The 24,886-nt window shown below is 25.8% G+C and overlaps 1 protein-coding gene across 1 annotated transcript in view; it reads left to right on the top strand.

Moving 5' to 3' along the window:
• The window catches only part of LOC136080694 (uncharacterized), a 214,868-nt gene extending 190,576 nt beyond the window's left edge, over positions 1–24,292 (top strand). Inside the window, exons 12-16 of the mRNA XM_065797670.1 lie at positions 13,304–13,474; positions 13,630–13,800; positions 17,272–17,366; positions 17,491–17,555; positions 23,872–24,292. Of these exons, the coding sequence (XP_065653742.1) occupies positions 13,304–13,474; positions 13,630–13,800; positions 17,272–17,366; positions 17,491–17,555; positions 23,872–23,884 (515 nt within the window). The 3' untranslated portion in view covers positions 23,885–24,292. The remainder of the gene's footprint in view (positions 1–13,303; positions 13,475–13,629; positions 13,801–17,271; positions 17,367–17,490; positions 17,556–23,871) is intronic.
• The last annotated feature ends 594 nt before the right edge of the window (positions 24,293–24,886 follow it).

Here is a 24,886-nt window from a genome sequence, read left to right as displayed (position 1 = left end):
CATCCGAAAATTTCAATGATGACTCAATGCCCGGAGTAAACATAACAATGAGTATTTATATATATATATATATATATATATATATATATATATATATATATATATATATATATATATATATATATATATATATATATATATATATATATATATATATATATATATATATATATATACTCATTACATATTATATTTAAATACATATATGTACATATAATATAACCGTACAATACATTTATTTTCTAACCATTATGCTGAATCAACCCTGCTGATTATACTTTTTAATTTTATACTATAGCTATAATTCTGCATCAGATTTAAGACACATTATTAATGTTTGTTTTGGTCTTAATATTTTGTTCTATAAAAATTAGAAAAATATATCAGCAAAATATAATTACATGTGTAATGAAATATTTGAAATAAAAATAATTCTTGCAAATTATACAAATTTTTTTATATCTATTTTTTCTCAATGCAAACACAACGTTGATCCAATGTATATAATCAAATGTCATTCCAATGCATATGGATTAACGTTAATCAAATGTATATAATTAAACTTTAGTCAGTATACATTAGATTAATATTGCGTTATAAACATTGAATCCTTAATAATTCATATATACTAGCAGAAAGCAAACCGTAATACGGGTTATTAGTAATTAAATCATTGATAACAATGACTTGATATTTCATCATAAAAAATATAATTAAAAATATATGACAATATGTCGGTTGATGATCTTGGTTAGGCCTAAGATTACCTATAAAATGTAAAACTTGACCACATATTTTAAAACATGGCCCATGATTCATGGGTTGAACTACATTAGCTTTAAATGAAGCAAAAGAAAGAAAGGCCTTATAGTTTCTAATATATTTTAAAAAATTCGGATTGGCATTTCTATTTGCGTAGTTTCCTTTAAATAAATCTTATAAATCTTGTAGAAATTATAAAGGTTGCGACAAAACTACCTTTCCATTATGGCAACATAAAAAATGTGTTTCGTCTGGAAATTTCTTAGCACCACAATGCTTACAAATATTATTCATTTCTCTTAAATAATTATTATCTGGAAGAGTATTACTTCTTGCTATACAATGCATTCTTTCGTATCTAGCAGCATTTCTAGCATTTTGTCAATTATCTGTTTCATCTCGCCTAAGCCTATCTCTTTCATTTCTGCAACGAGTATTTTTAACTCGCCTAACCAAGCTCTTCTTATTTGGGTTCAAATTATTTGCTGCTTGCCGAGCAGCCTTTTGTCCATTATTAATTTCATCTCGCATAAGTCTATCTCTTTCATTTGTGCCACAAACAACTTGCCTATTAACATTTCCATTTACTTAACTAATATCTGCTTCTAGCCTAATATCATCCATTTAAACTTCACTTTTAATTAAAAGTAGTAACAAAAAATCTTAAACAATTCCTGAAGATTGCGATCTCTCCTATATAATTTTTTCTCTACTCTAAATAGCACACACAAATAATTTTTATATATAACAGGCTATCATTTAACATAAACTATACAATAATCTTATGACTTTAAAAAGATATATATCAGTTAGAAGATGTTTGACAAAAAAATAGCTTAGCAAATAATAATAAAATAAATTATTAAAAACATGCAATTCTAAAAATAAACATGCTGCTAACAAAGAAAAATTAAAAAAAAAAACGTTGTTAATCCTGTGTTGCAAACTTAAAAATTATTTCTTCGAAAAAAAATTATTAGTAAACGTTTTTTTCAAAAATTTAAACAACTTTACAATATTTCGTTCTACTATACCACATTAATACATAATCTGATAAATCTAAAATAAAAAATGTAATGAATAAGTAATTAAATAAATAAAACATTACATACAAAAATGAAATTCAATGCCCCTTATAGAGAAAAGCTGTTGTGATTTACCAGAGTAGTAGTTGTAAAATATTGTTATTTCATGTTAGCTTTTACAAAATAATTTATGTTAGAACATCATAATTCCAAAATATTTATATCAAAATCATGTAGTAAACAGCGCTTAAGACAAAAAATCAAACTGAGATAAAACAAATTGTATATATGGCAAAATAATGTGTATTGGCTTTTAGTGAATGATTAAAAGCAGTGATTTTTAATTATAAAATTATTTATCATTTTTAACAATAGACACCAACATGAAGATAAGCCAAATGTCTATAAACTCAAAAGGTAACAAAAAAACACCGCAGCAACAACACACAACAATAGCACACACCATAAGTTAATATAATACGTATATAACATAACTTAAGTAAGATAACATTTATATATAACTGAATATAAGTAACAACATTACACAAAATGTTATTAACATACATTATTATGCAATTTTAGACACTAAACACTATCCTGTAACCCACTGTTATAAGTACACCACTTGGCTGGCAAAGTTGACAAATTTTACTCTACACAATTACCAAGTCACAGCACTTTAAAAACATGAAACAACATAAAATAAACATATGTACCAACTTTAAAGGCAATAAATGTGTTTAAATATGTATATAACCACTGCTATCAAAAATTTGGCACAATTTTTGATAAGCTAAAACTTATTGAATTTTTAGTTATCCAGTCTTAATTTTTTAGTTATTTTGTTTATAAAGTGTTACTTATCTTTTACTGAAAGTTTTGTTTACTTAGATTAATTAATAAAAAAGTTATCCAAAAATGAAGTCGACTACATTAATTGAACAAGTGTACAACTATTGTAATTTGCATCCTAACGCTAAAACGAAGAGCATTGTAGAGTATTTTATTGCCTCTAATCACCCCGAAAGAACCATTAAACGTTATATGGCAAAGTGGAAGAACAATGAGCCAAAGTCTTGTAAGCCTGGATCAGGCAGAAAACCAAAAATTATGACTGCTGGGAACAACAATTGCCTGAAAGGTCTTTTGAACAACCGGTCTGGAACTTCAACATGAAAATTTGCAAATAAATTCAAGTGTGATCATTCCTACATTGTAAAAACAATAAAAAACAAAACAAACATTTGTTATTTTAAGAAAAAACAAATCCCTGATTGCACTGAGAAACAGTTAAAGCAGATGCAACTGAAGTGTGGAAGAATTCGTCGCAAATTCAGAAACCGCAACTTAGTCATTGACAATGAGTCTTATTTTACATTTAAACATACAAATAAAAATTCGAATGTTGAATTTTACTCAGATGACGCAAAAAATGCACCAAAAAATGTAAAATATAACCGCAAAAGCAAATTTGAAAAAAAAATTCTTGTGTGGATTATCATATTCTCTCGTGGAGTCTAATAACCATTTATTGTTCCTGCGAGACTGGCAATTAACCAAACAATGTACAAAAATGATTGCATCATCAAACAATTGGTTCCTTTTATCAACAAACATCACAGTGATGGTAATTATGTATTCTGGCCTAACTTGGCCTCTTCACATTATGTTAGAAGTGTGACCAATTACCTCGATGAGAAAAATTTCCGTTGTGTAACAAAATTTGATAATCCAGCATGTGTTCCAGAATTACGACCAAATGAAGATTTCTTGTCAATCCTTAAAGGCTACGTGTATGAAAACAATTGGAAAGCTGAAAGAGAAGATCAGCTCCAAAAAAAAATCCATTCTTGTTTAAAAAAAGTTAATAAAAACCTTGTACAAGGCATGTGTGAATATGTATACAAAAAAGTTGATGCCGAACGTCGTAATGGCGAGAAATCATTATTGCAGTCCCGAAAATAAAAAAACTAATATATTGTTTAATATTCTGAACAATATTTTTTGATCATTAAACTTTTAGTTTCACTATTACTGTCTGTGTTTATTTTGTGCCAAATTTTTGTCACCAGGGGTTACGGTTAAATATATACCTTATATACATATTTAGGCTCATTTTTAAAAACAATTATATAACACATATTAACACATGCACAAACAATAAATAAACACTTTACATTATTATAAAAACACATTGATAAAACAACTATATTGCACGTATTACCACATACACGTACATATTAAAAAAGCATAAATGCAAACAATAAACGTGTGTAAACAAAAATTTTAAAAATGACGCGAGAAAATTGAAAAAGATTCAAAGTAAACAAAGTATATATTTACAAACAACAATCTTTACCTTCTTTATTTTTTTTCATAAGAACTGTAATCTTCATAACAAAATTTAACATTTACATACAACATGTGACATGCCATGTCAGTGTTGGCACAAAATTTTAATTTAATTTTTCTAAATTTTCTAAAAAAGAACAAAAATAGTTAATAGCGTCACAAAAATTTCAGAATAGTAATAACCGTTTTATGGTAATAGCATTAGTATAACTTTAAATAACATACATGCCCCTGTTTTCCTTCTAAAAAATAAAATAATAAAAATAAAACTGCTAAAAGAAAAACTAAAACAAACAAAATATAAACGATTTAAAAAATTAAAATCCTTTCTACTTTATATACTTTCTACTTCATCAAATAAAAACTTAAAACATTCTACTTTGTTCAATAAAAATGTATATATAACTATTTTATATACTTCAATTAAAATATTTATCTTAGTAAGACTTTTGATGCAATTCATTTAAACTAATAATTAAATTCCAAAGGGGAAAAAGTTTTAACTTGCTTAAGAGATTTTTCTCCAATGACTGCGTGAAGCGCGCTCTTTCAAAGCCTAGTAAGTAATGAAACGACGTTAAACTTTAAACATTTCTGTAGTATTAGTATTAGGATTAGATCAACGTTGATATCTATATATTGAATCAATGTTGAGTTTAGATTGGGAAAAAACTGACTTGTGCGATGTTTTTACATACGTTAGACCAATGTAATTTTGCTTACTACTTTTAATCACGTTGTTATTAAGGTTTTGACTAATATAAATACCGTTGGTTAATATAAATACCATCGGAGAAATATAGTCTAATATAAATATGGAAGAAATATAATCTAAGAAGAAAAAGAAATGTAATCGAATATAGATATAGAAGAAGAACCGAGAAGTGTAATCTAATATAAATATAGAAGAAATATAATCTAAGAATAATGGAGAAATGTAATCTAATATAAATATAGAAGAAGAGCGGAGAAATATTATCTAATATAAATATGGAAGAAGAACGGAGAAATATAATCTAATATAAATATAGAAGAAGAACGGAGGAATATAATCTAATATAAATATAGAAGAAGAACGGAGGAATATAATCTAATATAAATATAGAAGAAGAACGGAGAAATATAATCTAATATAAATATAGAAAAAGAACGGAGAAATATAATCCAATATAAATATAGAAGACGAACGGAGAAATATAATCTAATATAAATATAGAAGAAATATAATCTAAGACGATAGAGAAATATAATCTAATATCATATTTAACAAACATCCAACGTTCGCAATGTATTTACATACGTTGGGCTAACGTAAGTATGCTAGCTGGGATGCTATAATAATGAACAATAATCAGATCTTTTGTTGCGTTGAAACATTATGAACTAACAGGGGTTCTTTTGGCTTTGATGGGAGATACCTCATAAAAGCTTTGCACTTTTGGATTAACTGTTCAATTTGGTTGTTTAAATCAAATTGAACGTGACTATAAGCGATTTTAAATTTTTTTTGCATACTAACTGGGATAGTTGTTTCTTTTTGATACATTAATAGTTCATTACATTAAACTATTTCATCTTTAAAATCTCATAAGGCTTGTGATTTACTGGATAACAAATACTACCATGTTACAGCTAGTGTTTCCATTTTGATTGGAAAATAAATTTTTTATGTTGTTGCCAAAAATCTAGATGCAAAATCAACTGTTTTGTATTCCCCATTGTGATTCTGGTAAACAATTACTCAAAGTCCGTTAGAAGACTACAACTAGTTCTAACTTAAACAGGCTTCGTCATATTGTAGTGCGCTAAAATCGGTTGATTTATTAAACTAATTTTTATCTCATCAAATATATTTGAAATTTCTGTAGAAAATGTATATATAAACTTAGGAAATTGATGTGATAGTGGTTTCTTTTCTAAATCTGGCAACAAAGCATAAACTTGCAATTTCATAATGAAATAGAAAAATACAGCATGTTATGGCCGACTATATAACACGGTCAAATTTTTCGTCTTAAAGGCAAAAAATGAAAATATAAATTAAAAATATTTGTAAAGTTTACATATAATCTAATTTAGTAATGTTCAAATGGTTTAAATCAAACAGGTTTTTTAAATATAAGTAATAGTTTACTTTGCAATGCCGAAAAATTTTGTGTTTATAGTTGTAGGAATAATTAGAAGCAAAAGATTGAGGAATGCTTCAATAAGTGCAACCACATGCCATACAAAACTGTTGATGGTTTTCTTGATAGCAATTATTTAGAACTTTAAAAATGCTGGATTAAAATTATCAACAAGGCTGATTGTAGCCTCACAGAAAACTCAGCGATATGTATCGATCATCTTGAAGATAAATATTTAAAAAGAGGTAAACGTATAACATTCAAAAAGTCCTATATCAACAATTAATAGCAACCTAAACATCTTATCAAAGAGGTTTTGGTTGGTAAATCCATCTCTAATTCAATCAAGATCAGCTTTATGTGAGCCCCCTTCAGTTTGGATGTATAACCATCCTTTGCTAGATGAAACATATGATTTTAGAAAACATGATACAATTAAAATCATTAGAGATATTAATAAATGTTTTTGGTCCAGCAGGATTTTCATTTAAAAGAATTGATAACCGTGTGTTATATCTTTGAATTTTTTTCTAATAAAGGTAATATAATTCCTAACAGAGATAGTATTACAATTGATGAAGGTTTAGATTTAAAGATACATATAAAAGGTATGCAAGTTCCATTACCTAATGGTTCCAAGTAGACAGTGTTTGTAACTAAACCAGTGCCAGTGTGCTTGTTAATTTTGTTTCTTACATTCATAAAGTTGCAGAAAATATATCAAAAAGTAAATTGTCGGAATATATAAGTTATATCGTTATAAAGCTAATGGACGACCAATCTACATAAATTAAGTAATTATATTTTCTCTGAGGCACAGATATACATCAAAATAAGCAAATAATTTGCTCTAATAAGACTTCCAACTTACTTTGTTGTCTTATTTACTTTCAAAAACCACTTCTAACAAGTGGCATTGATTTAATATCAGGATTATTATTACTATTATAAAATGATAGTGTTAGTGTTGACTGTGTTGTTTTAGTTGATAAGGTGTATTTACAAAGGTTTGTCCAATTTCCTTAAGGATGTTCGATTGATGCTGATGATGATAATAATGGTACTTTCTACTTTGGTATAGTTGTTCATGGTGGTTAGTTTCAAAGAATCAATCCCCTTTGTTGTTAAGGCCTTTCCAGAGTTTCAAGTTTCTTGTTCTTTGATTAGTCCACATATACATTGGAAAAAAATATAATTAGCCTCATCTTGTACTGATCCAATTTTTTTTAAAGCAAGTTTCTGCGGTGCATCTTTTGTATCCACAAACATATAATTTTTGTTACAAACAAGTAGGGTTAGGACTATTGTAATTGTATTTGTAAAAATTAAATACAATTAAACACTACAATACAATAATATTGTATTGTATTATTACAGAAACAATAAAAAAATTTTATTTTGGTATTGTATTGCTGTGATAAAAAACAATTACAATAAGTATTGTATTGTTATTTTTCTAACAATACAATAAAATTCAAGAACTATTGTATTGTATTGTTTTAATGAAATAAAATTACAATAACTGTTGTATTGTTTTGATGAAAATAATTACAAAAACTACTGAAGTGTATTACTTTACATTGAAGTAGAAAAGCTAACGTATTTTAACGTATTTATATTCATCACTGACGAACTTACTATTATTCTTGCTATTTTTTATTTACAGATTTGCAAATTTTCTTTTTTACATATTTAGATTCCGCATTACCTATCTTGTTATGTATTTCTAAGCTGTAAATGGCCGCAAAATATTGCCTGTCTAATGATAGCCTTACTATTATGAAAAATAACATTCATAAATTATTTTATTCAGCCCTTTTATTTTTCCTCTTGATTTTAATGCTGCAAAGGAACATAAAATATATATCAAAATTAACGTTAGTAACACAAACAGTTAAACATAATAATTCTTTTTAAATAAAAATGTTAATGTCTCTTATTACAATAACAATATATTGTTATTGTATTACAAAGACGAACTACAATGCAATATTTATTGTTATTGTAGTGGGTCATTACAATACATTTTTTTTTTGAGATATTGTTATTGTTTTATATACATGAATTGCAATACAGTATTTATTGTTATTGTAGTACTGAATTACAATAATTGTAAATCACAAGTATTGTTGTTGTTTCTAAATAAAGTTAATACAATAACAATAATTATTGTTACTGTTATCGTTTTCATTACAATTACAATAGTCCTAACCGTACAAACAACAACATTTTAGATTATAATATAGCATAGTTAAATTGCGGTACATTTGATAAAACCATAATATGTATAATACTTGATATTTGTGGTAACAGGTAGAATTAACCTCATCAATAATTATTTTCAGTTTACTTGTATATTTTGATCTGGTGATAAGTAATTGTGACATTATTACCATTTGTAAGTTAAACAAAGACTCAGAAATCAGTGCTTATAAAGTTTTTAACATTTGGTTTTTGATACCTGAATTTGAAATGGGACATGGTAAGCGTTTAACGAAGGAAGAATTAGCAGTAATCAAAGCATACAAAGATACAGGCTTATCTAATCGGTAAACTGCAATGAAAATTAAAAGATCTCAGAAAATTAGTTAACAATTACTTCAAGATTGGCGTTAATTATGAAGCTTATAAGGAAAGTGGTGGCAAACGTAAAACTGATAATCGTACTAAACGAGTTATTGTGCGCGAGTTATTGTGCGTTGTACTGCTGCTCAGCACACGACTGCATCTCAAATTCGTGATGATTTACAATTGACTGTATTTGTTAAATGTGTGAGACTAATCCTACATGAAAATCCAAACACAGTTTGGAAAAAGCGTAAACCAAAACAAAACTTGCTGCTCGTCATAAAGAAGTTGATTACAACTTGCAAAAGAACACATGTCTTGACAGGAAGAGTGATATTAAGTTCTCTTTAGTGATGAAAAAAAGTTCAATCTAGATGGTCCTGATGGCTATCAATATTACTGACACGATCTACGAAAAGAGAAAGAAACTTGGATGAGTTGTAACTTTGGTGGTAAAACTGTTATGGTTTTGGGGGCTTTTTCCGTTGCTTGAAAACTTCCACAGGCATGGATTTCAACAAAAATGAATTCACAGGACTACATTGATTTATTAGAAATAAGTTTGCTTGAGCATGGTGAGGAATTGATGGGTGAAAAATTTACTTTTCAACAAGATAATGATGCTATCCATAACTCAAAGCATACAAAAGCTTGATTTAGATAAAAAAAATATTCACATAATGGAATGGCCCGCATCTAGTCCAGATCTTAACCCAATTGAAAATCTAAGGGAATATTTTCTAGAAAGGTTAATAAATATGGTGAGCAGCTTGAATCCACCTTGGAGCTGAAAACTCGTATCAGAGAAGCTTGGAATGAAATATCTATAGAAACTTTTCAAAATCTTTTGACTAGTATGTCAAGCCGCATATTTAAAGTCATTAAAAGTTCAAGAAGCAATACTATTAAATGAGTGTAAAAACAAAATATTTTCTGTATTTTGCTGTATATATCGTAAATGAGGCTAATTCTATTTTCTCCACAAATTGAATGCTTTTAATTTTTTTTCCATTTATAATTAATTAAACATACCAATTTATAAACTTTTTAGTAGTATTAGAAGATAATAAGAAATAAAGTAGATTTTATAATTGTTTCACTGCTATTTTTGTTAAATTAAAACGAAAAACAAAGGTGAGGCTAATTCTATTTTCTCCGCTGTAGAAGAGACACTATAAACTTCATATAAAGCATCTTTTTATGTACAAGCTATAATAAGTAAAAATCAGGCAACAAATTCTTCAGCACTCAAAAATTAAGTAAACAAGATAATGACATATTTTTTACTTTTATGGGATATCAGATTTATAAATTATACTAAAGTGTTCATTTAATTAAAAATCTTTGAAATTAATTATTAAATTTAAAACGGTTTGTATTTCCACCTTTCAATTTTATTGAGTTTAATGATATAACTCATGCTAAAGCTAGTAAAATTTCTTGGAGTTTATTGCATAACGTTTATGAGAAAGATAAATTGTTAAATGCTAACTTAAAAAAAGCTTTCAAATTATCTGCGCAAACTTTAAATCCTGGAAACAAAAAGCAAAGTATTTCTTTGGCTTTAAAGTGTTCCTTTAGCTTTTCAATGAAAGCACCTCTGCTGCAGTCATCAGGTATTTTCCTGATGACTGCAGCAGAGTCATCAGGAAAATACATCAAATAATAAAACAATATTTGGTGAACTATTATAATAGTTCACCAAATATTGTTTTATTATTTGATGGAATATTTTTAGTTTAAAGGTAATGTTTAACACAAATAATATGATTTATAGCATTACCAAAAGGCCAATAAATTATGCCAGTTTTTCAAGAAACTGCAACACGGATTAATGAATGATAAAAGTACTGCAAGTCTAATGGTGGAATATTTATTTTCAGAAAAATATAAGTATTTTTTAACTAGCAGGTTTCAAACTGATCCATTAAAAAGACGTTTCTATTAACATTATCAAATGAGTGGTTGAAGATTTTTATTCAGTTTACGTGAAGTTTAAAACTCGAAAAAAGTATTAGGCATAAAATCTCGAATTAAAGCCAATATCAAGTTGGACAAGTAATCTAAAATCTGATTACGCTTATTTTTAGAAAGAAAAAAATTCTTTATAACAAACGATATGTCTTCAAAACAGGGCACTCTTCTGATCATGCAATTTTTAATCTCATTCAGAATGTTATTCAAGGTTTTGACAAATACAAGTTCACTTTAGGTGTTTTCATAGACCTTAGTAAGGCGTTTAAAAATTAGAAAACTACGGAATCAAAAAAATTTGCATAAGTTGGTTTAAAAGCTACTTTTTTAATAGCAAACAATGTAATTCATTTGGCAATGAAAAAAATAACGACATGACATTTAAATTCGGGTCTATATTAGGACGACTTTTCTTTTTAATTTATATTAACGATTTAAGCAAATTCTAATTCTATCTTATTTGCTGATTACAAAAATTTATTTTCATTGTGATATAACAACATTAATTAAAAGGGTTAACATTGAACTTCTAAACTAACTAAATAGTTAAATATGAACAAACTTTCCATTAACTTAATTAAAACTAAATATACTATAATTTTTCATTGCCTCTATTATTAAGATAAAATCCCATATGCACTTACAATATTTATTATTGGAGAATACAGTGTAAAAAGCAGATAAAATTTTTATGTAAAATTTTAGATGAAAACATAAATTCGAGAGACCACATAAACATGATTTAAGATAAAGTTTCTAAAAATATCGGATTACACTATAGAGCAAAACTATACTTAGATCAATCGTGTTTGAAATACGTATATTACTCATTCATTTTTATCTTAAATATGCAAACATTGTTTGGTGCAGCACGAACAAAACAAAGACAAAAACGCTATTTAGCAAACAAAAACATGCGATTAGATTGTTATCAAATGCACACTGCCTCTCACATTCAAGACCATCGCTTAATAATCTATAAATATTAAACTTGTACCATATAAATATATATCATTTTCTAATGTATATGTGTAAAACGAATAATAATACAATACCAAATATCTTCAAACCATCATTTAATTAAATTTAACACAAATACGTGAGTAAATATTCAAGTAACAATTTTGTTTAACCCAAAACTATTTATGAGTCCACCATTTTCTCAATAACTATTAGAGGACATAATGTATGGAATAAGATAACTAGCAATGATATTAAAACACTTACAACTCTTGAACAATTTAAACAAAAACTAAAACTAATACTTTTATATAATGAACTAACAGAGAATTATTTTTCAAACTATGCATAAAAAGTGTTATTTTTTTTTACTAATGCATACCTTTTGTGTCTTGAAAAGTCTAAAGTCTTTAATTAAATACATTTATAGTCAATTATATTATAATAAAAAGTAACTATAAAGATTTACAGCATTTATAGATTTTAATAACGATAATTTAAATTTATTATTTTTCTTATATGAGAGAGAGGAAATAATTTCTTTTTGTTGAATAAATTATTTCGATTATGAACTTGGTATGGCTATCAAATAGCTTTAAAAAAAAAAACTCTATTGAACTTACTATCAATGTTACATCACAAAAAAAGTTGCAAATAAATCAATCTGAGTTAAATTTCTGACATTATCAAGTTTCAATCAGGTCTCATTAGAATATCTTGAAATTCTATTAAATGGTGGTTTAACAAAACCTTCTAAAGGGTTAACTAATTATGTTTGTAAAAGGATTATACCTTTTGATACTATAAAAAAATTATTATTAAAGTATTCACATAATATATAAAGTGCATCGTTGTTGGTGAATGGTAGTGAATTTTGGCAAATAATAGTGGTTTTATTTGTTTACAAGATGAGGAACGGGAAGGAAATGGTTAAACACATTTGTTACCAATATATGTTTCAGCAGTGAGTAACAGAATAAAAATGGAAACATTATAAAAGTTGATGTTGGTGCTTTGATAGTTCGACAAATTAAGATAGACAAATAAAGAAAGGCATTACAACAAAGTGTATATATATTTTTTTTTTGAGAAGTAAAAAATCTTTTCTTGGTAAAACTTTTTACCAAGAAAAGATTTTTTCGCCAAGCGCTACGTTGTCTTTATAATATATATTCACTATAAGTCCAGCACTGATCGATAAAATCGAGCCGTGATCATAAATTTTAACATGGTAAATATTGCATATATCTTATATAATTGTATAGTCATATAACATTGTAACACTCAGCATAAACCTAAGTACTAGAAAATAACAGTCATATGTTTCAATATCTTATATTGGTTTTATATTTCAATAATAGTTTTTTTTTATTTATGTTAGGAATTTTCATTTAATATATACGTATAATTCTCAAAATCTTTCTACATTATGTAGTTTTTAAACTGAAATGTAAAATAATAAAGCCATGATATCAATAAAAAATGAAATACAGCCGATACGACATTTTTTATATTTTATAACTAAATTTTTTTTAGAGGATGGAATGTGGGGAGACTGGAACAATCCTCAATGTTCAAAAACATGTGGTAGTGAACTTATAGTTCATAATAGAACTTGTAATAAACCACCTCCATCATTTAATGGTCGTGAATGTATAGGTGCTAGCAGTTATAATGAAGAATGCAACACAGATATGATTTGCCCAGGTTTGTTATAAGAATTTTATTTCTCCAGATTGTTATTTACTGTTGTTGTTTATATTGTAAGCAAGTTCAAACAGTTTTTTTATAATAATTTACTTACCTTCAGTTTAATTGAATATTTACTTTTTTATTTAAAAAAGAATTTTTTATCATTATAGTAAATGGAAATTGGACAATGTGGTCTTCTTGGTCATTATGCAGTCAACCATGTAATGGTGGTATAAAATCAAGATTTCGGACCTGTTCAAATCCTACGCCACGTTTTGGAGGTTGGAATTGTGTTGGAAATGTTGAGGAATTTGAAAATTGTACCGTGCAAAATTGCATAAGTTAGTTGATGCAAGATTTTTAATATTTCTAAATTGTTTTCTATTCTGTATATTATAGGATATATATATATATATATGGAAAAGCTTGTTTTAAAGCATTGTCAAAATGACTGCTGTGTTAGTTTAATGAAATTTTCTGGTGCTTTCCATTTGTTAAGTCAACGTTTTCTGACAATTTTTACCTCACCCCATCCCCCTCTTCCTTGTCAGGAACTTTTCATACTTCCTATTACCTTAACGCAAATATCATCAACATTAGATAAGGCTTCCCTTTTTTCCTATAAGTCAAGTTACAGTTAAGGAAAGAAAAAAGTGTTATAATGTTGTCAAGTTACTAGTTTACCACAAAAAACATGTGATTAAAACTAAAATGTTTTAAAAAAAAAATTTTCACAAAATTTGTCTTACGGAAATATTTTAAATGAATAAAGGGATTTACAGTTACAAATGCTTTTTCTGAACAAAATTTGAATAAAAGTAAAAGGTATTGAAATTAAGTTTGTTAAACTTTTAAATATTTTTTATATTTCCAGTTTACAACTACAATGGCTTGATCTAAACAAAAATAAAGAATTCTTGAAAATAATAAAATGTTTACATGCTTAAATAGTAAACCTATTTTAAATTAATAGAATACTTCTAAGGCTCTATTTTATTATTTACAAAAAATTTTTCAACTTGAAGCAGACAAGATTAAAAAGTTAACAAACTGTAAATACTTTGTTAACATATTTTTTACAAATAGGCTCAAATCCTATTACTTATCCTCTGCATCTTGCTATGGAGATCCAAAACATTCCTTTCGCATTAGAAGAAGTTTTTAAAGAGCTATTATCATCTTTTTTTCAGTTTTATTATTCGTGCATAGATTTAATGAGCCAGATTTTGACATTGAACTAGAGAGGCCAACGAGTTATGGGTTGCCGACAACCCTAGTAAAAGCATTTAAATAATATAATGTAATCTTTGTACTTGTATAAGTTTTTTTTATTTGCACACAAGACTAAACAAAAACTTTTAAAAAATAGTGTTAAAAGTTAACATCTCGTGTGTGCATATTTTATTCTGTATGCGTCATGCCTTTTTAAAAGGCAACACATTTTTAAAAAGTTAAAGTTTAAATACATATATATTTTTTATCCATATATACAACCAAAATTTAAAAAATTACATTTTTTTTATAAAATTACAATATTTTAGGTAAGGTGTCAATTATATTGGTGAAAACTAGTCACCTGAGAGACACCTAAACAAAATTAACAAATAAAAAATCAAAAGCAACATTAATAAATAAAACCATGCGTAGTTACGCATTAAATCATTGTTTTATTTTTATTTTTTTAAAATAATTTAATTTACGTAAAATAAATAATTAAAAAAATAAGCATAAAATAACGATTCAGCTATAATAAATTAAACAATAAAACAAAAAATATAAAAACAATCAATTAATAACAACAGACTTATGTTTATTCAATGCTTAAGTATAAACATACTGCATATACACCAATAAACTAACAGTAACGTGAGAAATGTTTTGGTAAAAGAAGTTACGTATTGTTTTCACTATATACACTTGAAAGATAACGTTGAAAAAAGTTTAGCAACACAATGACTTCCATATTATTTGGCAGTAATATTGCGTCTAAAACCATGCTATCATATATTAGGAAGTTTGTAAAAACTTTAAATAATTGCCTTTTTAACGTAGTTTTGTTTAGATTTATTTTAAAACAATGTTATTATATTACTAATTTATGTTTGATAATAATCTATTCTATACAAATCTAATTACTTTCATGTTCTTATCTTATTATATTGAAAAAATATAGAAACTAATAAGTTACTGTTATTTAGGTTTATATAGGAATGCTTTTATAAAAAATCTAGTCAAGTTATTTTTATTTCTTAAAAATTGGTTTTCATAGGAATTTAATTATTCTTAAATTTGCTATAAGACGGACAAAATAATGGTTTGAGTTAACTAAGTTTGATTTATCCAAAGTTGGACTAAACCTAAGATTTTTATTTGTAATTAGTTTGACAATTTCACGGGACCAATAAAATATTTTGAGATAACAAATGTTTAAGTTAATCGGAACTCAAATTAATGGGTATTGATTGTAGCTTTATTTAAACACTGAAGGTCACTCAGAAATGCAAAGGCTGCCTGGTTTTCCCTTTTTTAAGTAATTGAATTTATTAAAACATTGATATAAACTTATCTTGACCTCCCACTTCCTCCCTCTGTTGTTAATTGTCCCTCATGAATTTGGTAATGTTAATAATGGGCAGCTTTTTAGCTTGACTTTATTTTATATAATATAAAATAGGCCAGAAAAATTTTTAAACACTTTCTACTGCAGTAGTAACCACAAAAAATGCAAATTTCAGAAATCAGTAATAATAAAATCTTAGGTTTTATATATTTTGTTTATTTCTTCAAAGTTAATTTTAATCATTAATTATTATGTATGTTATATGTTATCTTGGAAAAGAGTTGAGAAATCTTTTTAAAAAAGTGTTATACAAATAAAGTAGTGGATTTAGTAATACCAATTTCTTCAAAATAATTTGTTATACGTCATCTTGGCAAGGAGTAATTAATCTTTTAATTAAAGTTTCATAACAATAAAAAAATAAAAATCGAAAGTTCCTTATGAATATTATGATTGTAAAACAAACTCCTTACTGTCCTAATGTTTACATACAGAGCTTATTAGTGGCTTATGTTGTAAGAGATATTTGCAATTTTCTAATTATAATTGCTGAATCGTAAAGGCAATTTAAAAAAAAAAAAGATTTTGTATTAGTCTACTTTAATAAATATCGCTTTATTTGCAACCACTTAAATACGATTTTGCATTTTAAAATATTTTTTTCAATATTACACAAAGATGCGTCCAGAGTTTTTGGATGTTTTTAAGATAGCTAGCTTCCGGACATGAAACTCCAAACATTTAAATGTTTATACTTATGACGAATAAGTATGTTTTGCAAGAAAATGGAACCTGTGAACAAAAAAACTCTAAAATATTTCAATTTTCCCAAAAGTTGTTTTAAAGATCTTCAAGTAAAGTCGAGTTAAGTTTAAAATTGCTATTTAAATTCTTTTTAATGAGTTTTTATCGGAAATTGATTTATGTTTGCTGTAATTTTCTGTGAGCCTTAATTTTTTCAAATAAAACTTTTAGAAAAAAACAACCATAGGTTTTCTAAATAAAGCTTATATGAACGCCAAAACGAGACCTAAAAAGTCAAATTTTGACTTAATCTTCTTTTTTTTTAGATTTTGTTGTATGGTTGTGTTATGTTATTTATAATACGTTTATGTGATATTTTTTTTACACACCATTTATTACAGAATAACGGTTTCAATATAATACTGTGGAAAGTTTCTTTAAATATTGCTGATTATACATTTTTAAATATTTGTAAGTTTTATAAAAATGTTTTATTTTAACTTTAAAGTTGTAAATCTGAATATGGCTGTTAATTTTATTGATGAAGATTATAATGATTGGAAATTTCAACCCAAAGAAATTATTGTAAAAATACATGATGCTGTAAGAAATTCATTTTTTTTTTAATTCAGTTATAAGTTGTAAAAAATTTATGACTATATAATATTAGTACATTAGTATAATATAGCTTTTGAGCTATTATATTTTGAATTTATTTTTAATTTAGATTGCTAAACTTTACATGAGTCGAAATATCAATAAAAATTTTAATGTTGTAATACATACTATAGAGTAAGTAAAATTAATTTTAGTATAAGGTAGATTAATATTTTTTTATTGTTTATTTTGAAAAATTAGTCGTGTATATCACTTTTTTAATTTTTAACTGACATTGATGTGACATGGATGCTTTTCAAATAGCTTTTTTTAAATAACTGTTTTTCTTAAATATCTAAATAGCGTTTTAAAAGAAGGAAGGTTCTTAAAGGGAAAACTTGTTTCTTTTTTCGTAGTCCAGCGTTTAGCCTGGTCTTTATCTAGTACCAGGTGAAGTTAGCAAGTTACTAGCTAACATTATTACAGTTTTAAAGTGATTTGTTTGTACATTAAAAAAAATCAACTTGTGTTGTTGTTTCTAATATAATACAGAGTGTTTTAGTTTTGCAAGTAACTTAAATACATTTATATAACAGAAAAATGGCCGCATTGTAGTTTAATATTTAACAATGTTTTAAGATACAAATTGTATAATGTATTTAACTACAACTTCATAAAAAATCTATGTCGTTGCAATACTACTTATTGTAGATTTATAAACAAGAGCATTATAATACTTTGGTAACTGAACATGGCAGTAGTGTAGCTATTAACAAACTCAATACAAAGTCGACACTTTTTTCAACAAGGTAATACTGCAACCTTTTAAGTAGTATAATCTATAGTAAGTGAGAGACGAATATTTAAAAAAATATTAGTTGACCAATAAATAACTAAAAAAACGACTTCCAATAATGTGCACAGAAAAATTGTTTTCGTAACCTTTTCCTTGCAATTTTATTGCAAGCAATTGCTTACAACTACAATTGTTGTTATTCTTATGTTTTGTTTTAATTTTGTTCATATCCTGGTGTAAATTGTTTGATATGCATTGCAATTTATATTTTTTAATTTTTTTATATATATTTTTATAACTATATAGTTTAACAATATATACTTTTATTACAAATGCAATCACAATGCTTCATAAATACCGTATATACTCGCCTTTAAGTCGATCCGCGTATAAGTCAAAGTGAGAATTTAGGTTGAAAATTTGGTCCAAAATTGGAAACCCGCGTATAAGTTGAAGTGGGAATTCAGAGTGAAAGTTTTGTCCAAAATTGAAAACTAGCGTATTCAAAATAAAAATTCGCGGTCAAAAATATTATTTAAAACATTTTTTGTAAATATAAACACATACAAATTTAAACACATTTATTGTAAATATAAAATAAAAACATTTATTGTAAATATAAAACACATTTTAATTTGATAATTTAATAAAAAACATTCTTCAAAACATTCTTCAAAACATTCTTCAAAACATTCTTCAAAACATTCTTCAAAACATTCTAAAAAACATTCTAAAAAACATTCTTCAAAACATTCTTCAAAACATTCTTCAAAACATTCTAAAAAACATTCTAAAAAACATTCTAAAAAACATTCTAAAAAATATTCATTCAAAAGCATATTTGTAATGTAAATAATAAAACATATTTTAATTTAATAATTTAATAAAAAACATTCTTAATACAAAATCAATATTAAATAAAACATTTTTTAATCAAAAAATAAGAAATACGAAAAAAATTTCTAGGAATAAATTGTTTTTTTTCTGACCCGCATATAATTCGAATTGCTGTTTTAGAGTAAATATTTCGTCCAAAATTTCTCGACTTATACGCGAGTATATACGGTAACTGAAACAATATCAAGATAATTGTGATAAACAAAGTAATGTAATAAAGTTAAATAGTATTACAATTTATATTTTGAGCAGAGAGGATAAGTCTACAACAAAGAAAAATAAACCTTTAGCTATATAGTCAAAGGAAACTCGCAGAAAACTGTGTAAAGTCTTTTCATCGCGAGCACTTTTTTTGTAAAACTTCATGAGAAACTAACTATTTTTTCATGACTCATTTTATTATTAAATACTTTTAGTCGTGTTATTAAGCATGAAGCTAGACAGAAACGTAACATAAATACATATGCTTATACATACTTGCTTAAACATTTAAGTTTTGAATCTTTGTTTTCGACATATTTCGTTTTGATATTTTAATTACTAATAAGATAATAGAAAATTTCCATACAATTGTTTTTTATCTAAAATTAGTTTTTTAAGAATATTTTTAAAGATAATATATTTTTCAGAAGGCATATTGAAGAATTTTTGGTATTAATATGTTATACAGGTAAGGACCACGATATGCTTAAGAGAATTGGTTTATTTTTCATTTTGTCATGTGCACTATATAGTTTTCAGTTACTCTAGATCTAAATCTATTTATATTAGTTTTTAAAAATTTTTATAAATTGACTTGGAACAGTTCTCATGTTAGGTTTGAGCATAAACAAAATATTTTGATATATATCGATTTAGTAAATGTTTAAAGTACTCATCTGTTTTAGTAATTGGTTTAAATGAATAAGTTTGTCGTCATGAAATATAATTCTTGAAGCAAGTTTCTGCCGTAGGTAGAGAGAGCCTAATTTTGTTTTATAAGTACTTGTTCATGCTATTTTTGTGTATGATAGATGGCTGTGTATATATAAAAAAAATATTTTGAATTTTAAATTTTTCAAACAATAGATAAGGTCATGCTTTATAAAGTAGAAGTCAATGTTTTTTGAATTTTTTGTATTAACGACTTTTATGTGAGGGTTTCATAATAAATTCTCATCAAGAAGCGCATCAAGATATATAGACAATTGAGTTTGTTCAATAATTGTGTTTTTTATACTAAAAGTTGGTAAAATTATATATCTAATTGTTTAACTTTAAAAAGACATAATGGACAAAAAAATATATTCCAGAAAAGCTTGATCTACAGAATATTTATAATGGCACCAAAGTCATATTATTTAACTGTTGCCATAGACAGCCAAAACTGCGAAAAGGAGTATGTCCTTTCTGCAGTTTGACTTTGATATCTTTTTGCCCATAACCACGCCAAGTTGATCGTGTTTAGATTTTTACACCAACGAATCGGCCGTGGCGCAGTGGTTAGAGCGCTTATATAAGTTAGAAGTAGGAAATCCAGCTAATGCAACCTTGGCGCAGTGGTTAGAGCTCTTGCTTTATGAGCAGAAGATCCAGGTTCGAAACGACCTTTAGACAAATTTTCGCGTCACAGTAAGGAAGGAGGCGTAAACATCCTAGTTAAATGCACTTCCGCGGTGTTCTGTGACAAGAGCGTTAGGTCTCCTTGGGGCAGCTAAATAAAAACAAAAAGAATCGTTAGTGTAATAAGGATTATTTATCAAAATATCTGAACACGATCAGCTCTGGTATTATGTATAAATATATGTAAATATATAAATATATATATATATATATATATATATAAATACATAAATATGTATAAATATATATAAATATATATAAATATATATAATTATATATAAAAATATATATATATATATATATACATATATATATATATATATATATATATATATACATATATATATAAATATATATATATATATATATATATATATAAATATATATATATATATATATACATATATATATATATATATATATATATATATATATATATATATATATATATATACATATATATATATATATATATATATATATATATATATATTATATATATGTATATATATATATATATATATATATATATATATATATATAAAATATATATATATATATATATATATATACTATATATATATATATATATATATATATATATATATATATATATATATATATATATATATATATATATATATATATATATATATATATATGTATATATAAAATGAATAAAAACAACTTTTGATGGAACTCTGAGTTTCATACCTCTCGGCAATTATCATACATTGTATATTTCGTCACTTAAAAACCGTTTAAAATTTACAAATTAAAATTACGGTGGAACGAATTCTAACGTTACAAAAACAAAACACAACAAAAACAATAAAACATTAAAGGCTTTTAGTCCCCGGTGTTGAATAAGGGTAAAAAAAATTTCTTTGAATGCCGGCACTTTGATACTATTTTATATCTTTTATTTAGTAAGTTTTCTCTATTATATGACAATATATGAAATTTCTCGCGGAGACAAAGGTTGCAAATATTAGATGCTTGATTGTAGGGCTTATATATGATTGTAGGGCTTTATATTAGGGCTATATTATATTATATTGGGCTTGACTGTAGGGCTATATATATATATATATATATATATATATATATATATATATATATATATATATATATATATATATATATATATATATATATATATATATATATATATATATATATATATATATATATATATATATATAGTTGTTAAGTGCAGTTTAATTTTGTTTTCTAATATCCTTAAGCGTAAGTATGCGTTAAAAAAAAAAAAAAGGCTAAAATTGTATTTAAGTTAAACATACTTTTTTATTTATGGTGGATCAGTGATGGTTTTATTAGGAAGGACCGGGGAAGAAAATAAGATTTTTATCCCCCTTCTCCCACCACCACCACAAAGTCCTAAACGACCTCAGAAATGGGGGGCATTTTGTTTTTTAGGAAATGCAAATGTGATCTAAAACCTACAAATACTTCAACTTCCTCCCCACTCCCTCCACACCAAAAAATCCTCGATCTGTCACTGTGGTGAACATGCTTTTTGATTGTTCAAATGTAAAGAACAATGGTTAATATATAAGCCACTTTCTAACATTTTATAAATTAGTAAAAGAGTTTGTCGGTTGATAGAATTACTAGAATAATAAATTGTAAAAAGAATCTACAGATTTACGAGAAGAAAGTTTTAATGACAGCTAGAATAATGCATAGTTTTTCACAAATCATCACAAAAAAGGTTTGCATATTACAGAGCATTAATTCAAAGTTTAACATGAAGGTGGTGTTTATTTTGATTTTTCGGATAGATTCGCATTATAAATACTCCATCGATAAGGAATTTTAATTGCAATATTAATGCTATAAAATCACAATGTTCAATGTAATGAGAGTATTGAAAAATTATCAAAATAAAAGGAATTAAAAGTCAATTCAAATTTACGTCCAACGTTGAGCTAATTCTAACAGTTGGTAATAATAAAAAATAAAACCAGAAACAAAAATAGTTAATTAGTTAAATAAGGAGCACAAAAACTGAAGAATAATATTTGTCATTTATTGTAGCAATTATATACAAACTAAGGCGCATTTTTTTCATAGCTAACACTCCATCCATTTGTACGCTTTTGAATAATCCACTTATATATACTTGAATATTGTAACTAATTCTGCAATTGGAGCATTTTACCTAAAAGTCATAACTAAACCAATCAAAGTAATGAAATAGTAATTTATATATATATATATATATATATGTATATATATATATATATATATATATATATATATATATATATATATATATATATATATAAATGCAATATAAACTGTTATTTGACTACGAAAACAGCCTTTTATGTTTAAGAAACTAATTATACCAGTTCTTTCACTTGTTTTTTTTTAATTTCAGATCACATTGAACATGGCTTGAAGGTTTTCTTTCTCTTTTTAAGTATTTCACTAATGTCTTTGACATTAGTGAAATACTTAAAAAGAGTAAGTGCTTTAACAAATTCTTACAGTTTTGACTTGATTATGGATCATTACAAAATAGTTTATAAAGAGAAAGTACAATACAGTTTCTTGACATTGTTTGTGCTCCATAGTTCATTCTTATATAATGTATTAACAAAAGTTGGAGATTGATCTGTCATAGCCTTGCAGCACAGTAAAATTGAAACAAACTGTTAATAATCTTTGAAAAATATGTTCAATAAGATATTGTAAATTTTATTTAGTAAAAAAAAGTGAGCAATATTAATTGCAATACAGACGCTAGAGTCAGAGAATATATAAAAATTAAACAAAAATGTTCTGATTCCGCAGTCAGAAAATAAAACTAATCTTTATAAGACCTTGCATATATCAAAAAGCAACGTTTTATCAATTCAATAAAATTTGATGAATATTGACACATGAAAAATCTCATCTTTTATTATATCCAATGATGAGCTTTTATTGAAGGTGTAAATCAAAGAGGTAAATTGAAAGCTAATTTGGAAAAAAATTGTTTTTAAATTATTTTGGAAAAACTTTTTGGAAAATATCTTATGAAAAAATGCAAAAAAAAAAGTTAAAATATTTTTGCGTAAATTTCTCAACTGCAAACAAATATTTATATTCAGAATTATATGCACAAAATTATTTTGTAAATTTTATTTAAAAAAAAAATGAAACATAAAAATAAACTCTAACATATTTTTGCTTTTGTTTTTTTAGATATTGGTCATAGTTATTCTGGATGAGGCTTTTTATCTTACTCAAGTTGGGTGTTAAACAAACTTAATATTATATTTGACCTAATTTAATATTAATTTTGCAAACATGTGGTCAAGACATCTAATTGTAGATATTGTTTTATTACATATTGCACAAAGTGTAAAAACTTATTTTGTAAACTTTGTTAGAATCAAAAAAAAAAAGTTGAGCATGTAGCTTATTACTTCTCATATATTTTATACTTTAAACTATTATGTCATTACTTTTTGTTAAAGTATAACCGTAATGCATTAATTTGTTTTGATTTGAATATTTTTTTTCCATCACGAATTTTTTTTTTGAGCAATTTATTGTAGATTGTATGATAAGTACACATGTATAAAATGGTTTTTTTACACTGATCCGAAAGTAGTTAATTTAGAGATATATATTATTATAAATATAAATCGTAATAAAAATCGAAAATAAAAATAAGTTACATATAAGTAATAACTATTATGCCACTAAAAATAGTATAAATGGTTTGCAATAATTTAGCCTCTGCACATTACGGATATTTCTAAAAGTTCTATTAGTCTAAAGCACAAGTATTTTTTATAAGTTTTTTGAACGATAAAGTAATAAAAAAGTTTTCGTAGATTACAAGTGAAACAATCATTCATTACTTCTTTTTGTAAGGTATAACTCTGGTAAAATATTTTTTAATATTGCATTGATTGCGCTTTATAAACAATTTAAATAAAAGTCCTTCTGCCGTTGGTTTACCTAAAATAATTTTTTTTTTCAGTATATAGTTCTTATAAATATACTCGTGAGCATGCGTGGTCGTAGAAACGCATTTCGGACGTCTGAACGTCCGGGGAACGTTTGTCGACGTCTTTAAGACATGTGGACTTCCGGAGAACGTGCGTCGAGGCATCTTGGACGTCTGGTCGTCCGAATTACGCCCAGCGGCGCCTTCCGTACAATTTAATACCTTAAGAGCACGCCTTTTAGGTAACAATTGCTGTGTAAG

This window comes from Hydra vulgaris, chromosome 05 (assembly GCF_038396675.1).
Source record: "Hydra vulgaris chromosome 05, alternate assembly HydraT2T_AEP".
Lineage (NCBI taxonomy): Eukaryota > Metazoa > Cnidaria > Hydrozoa > Anthoathecata > Hydridae > Hydra > Hydra vulgaris.
The sequence above is the reverse complement of the archived record's forward strand: the minus strand, read 5'-3'. Positions and strand labels throughout refer to the sequence as shown.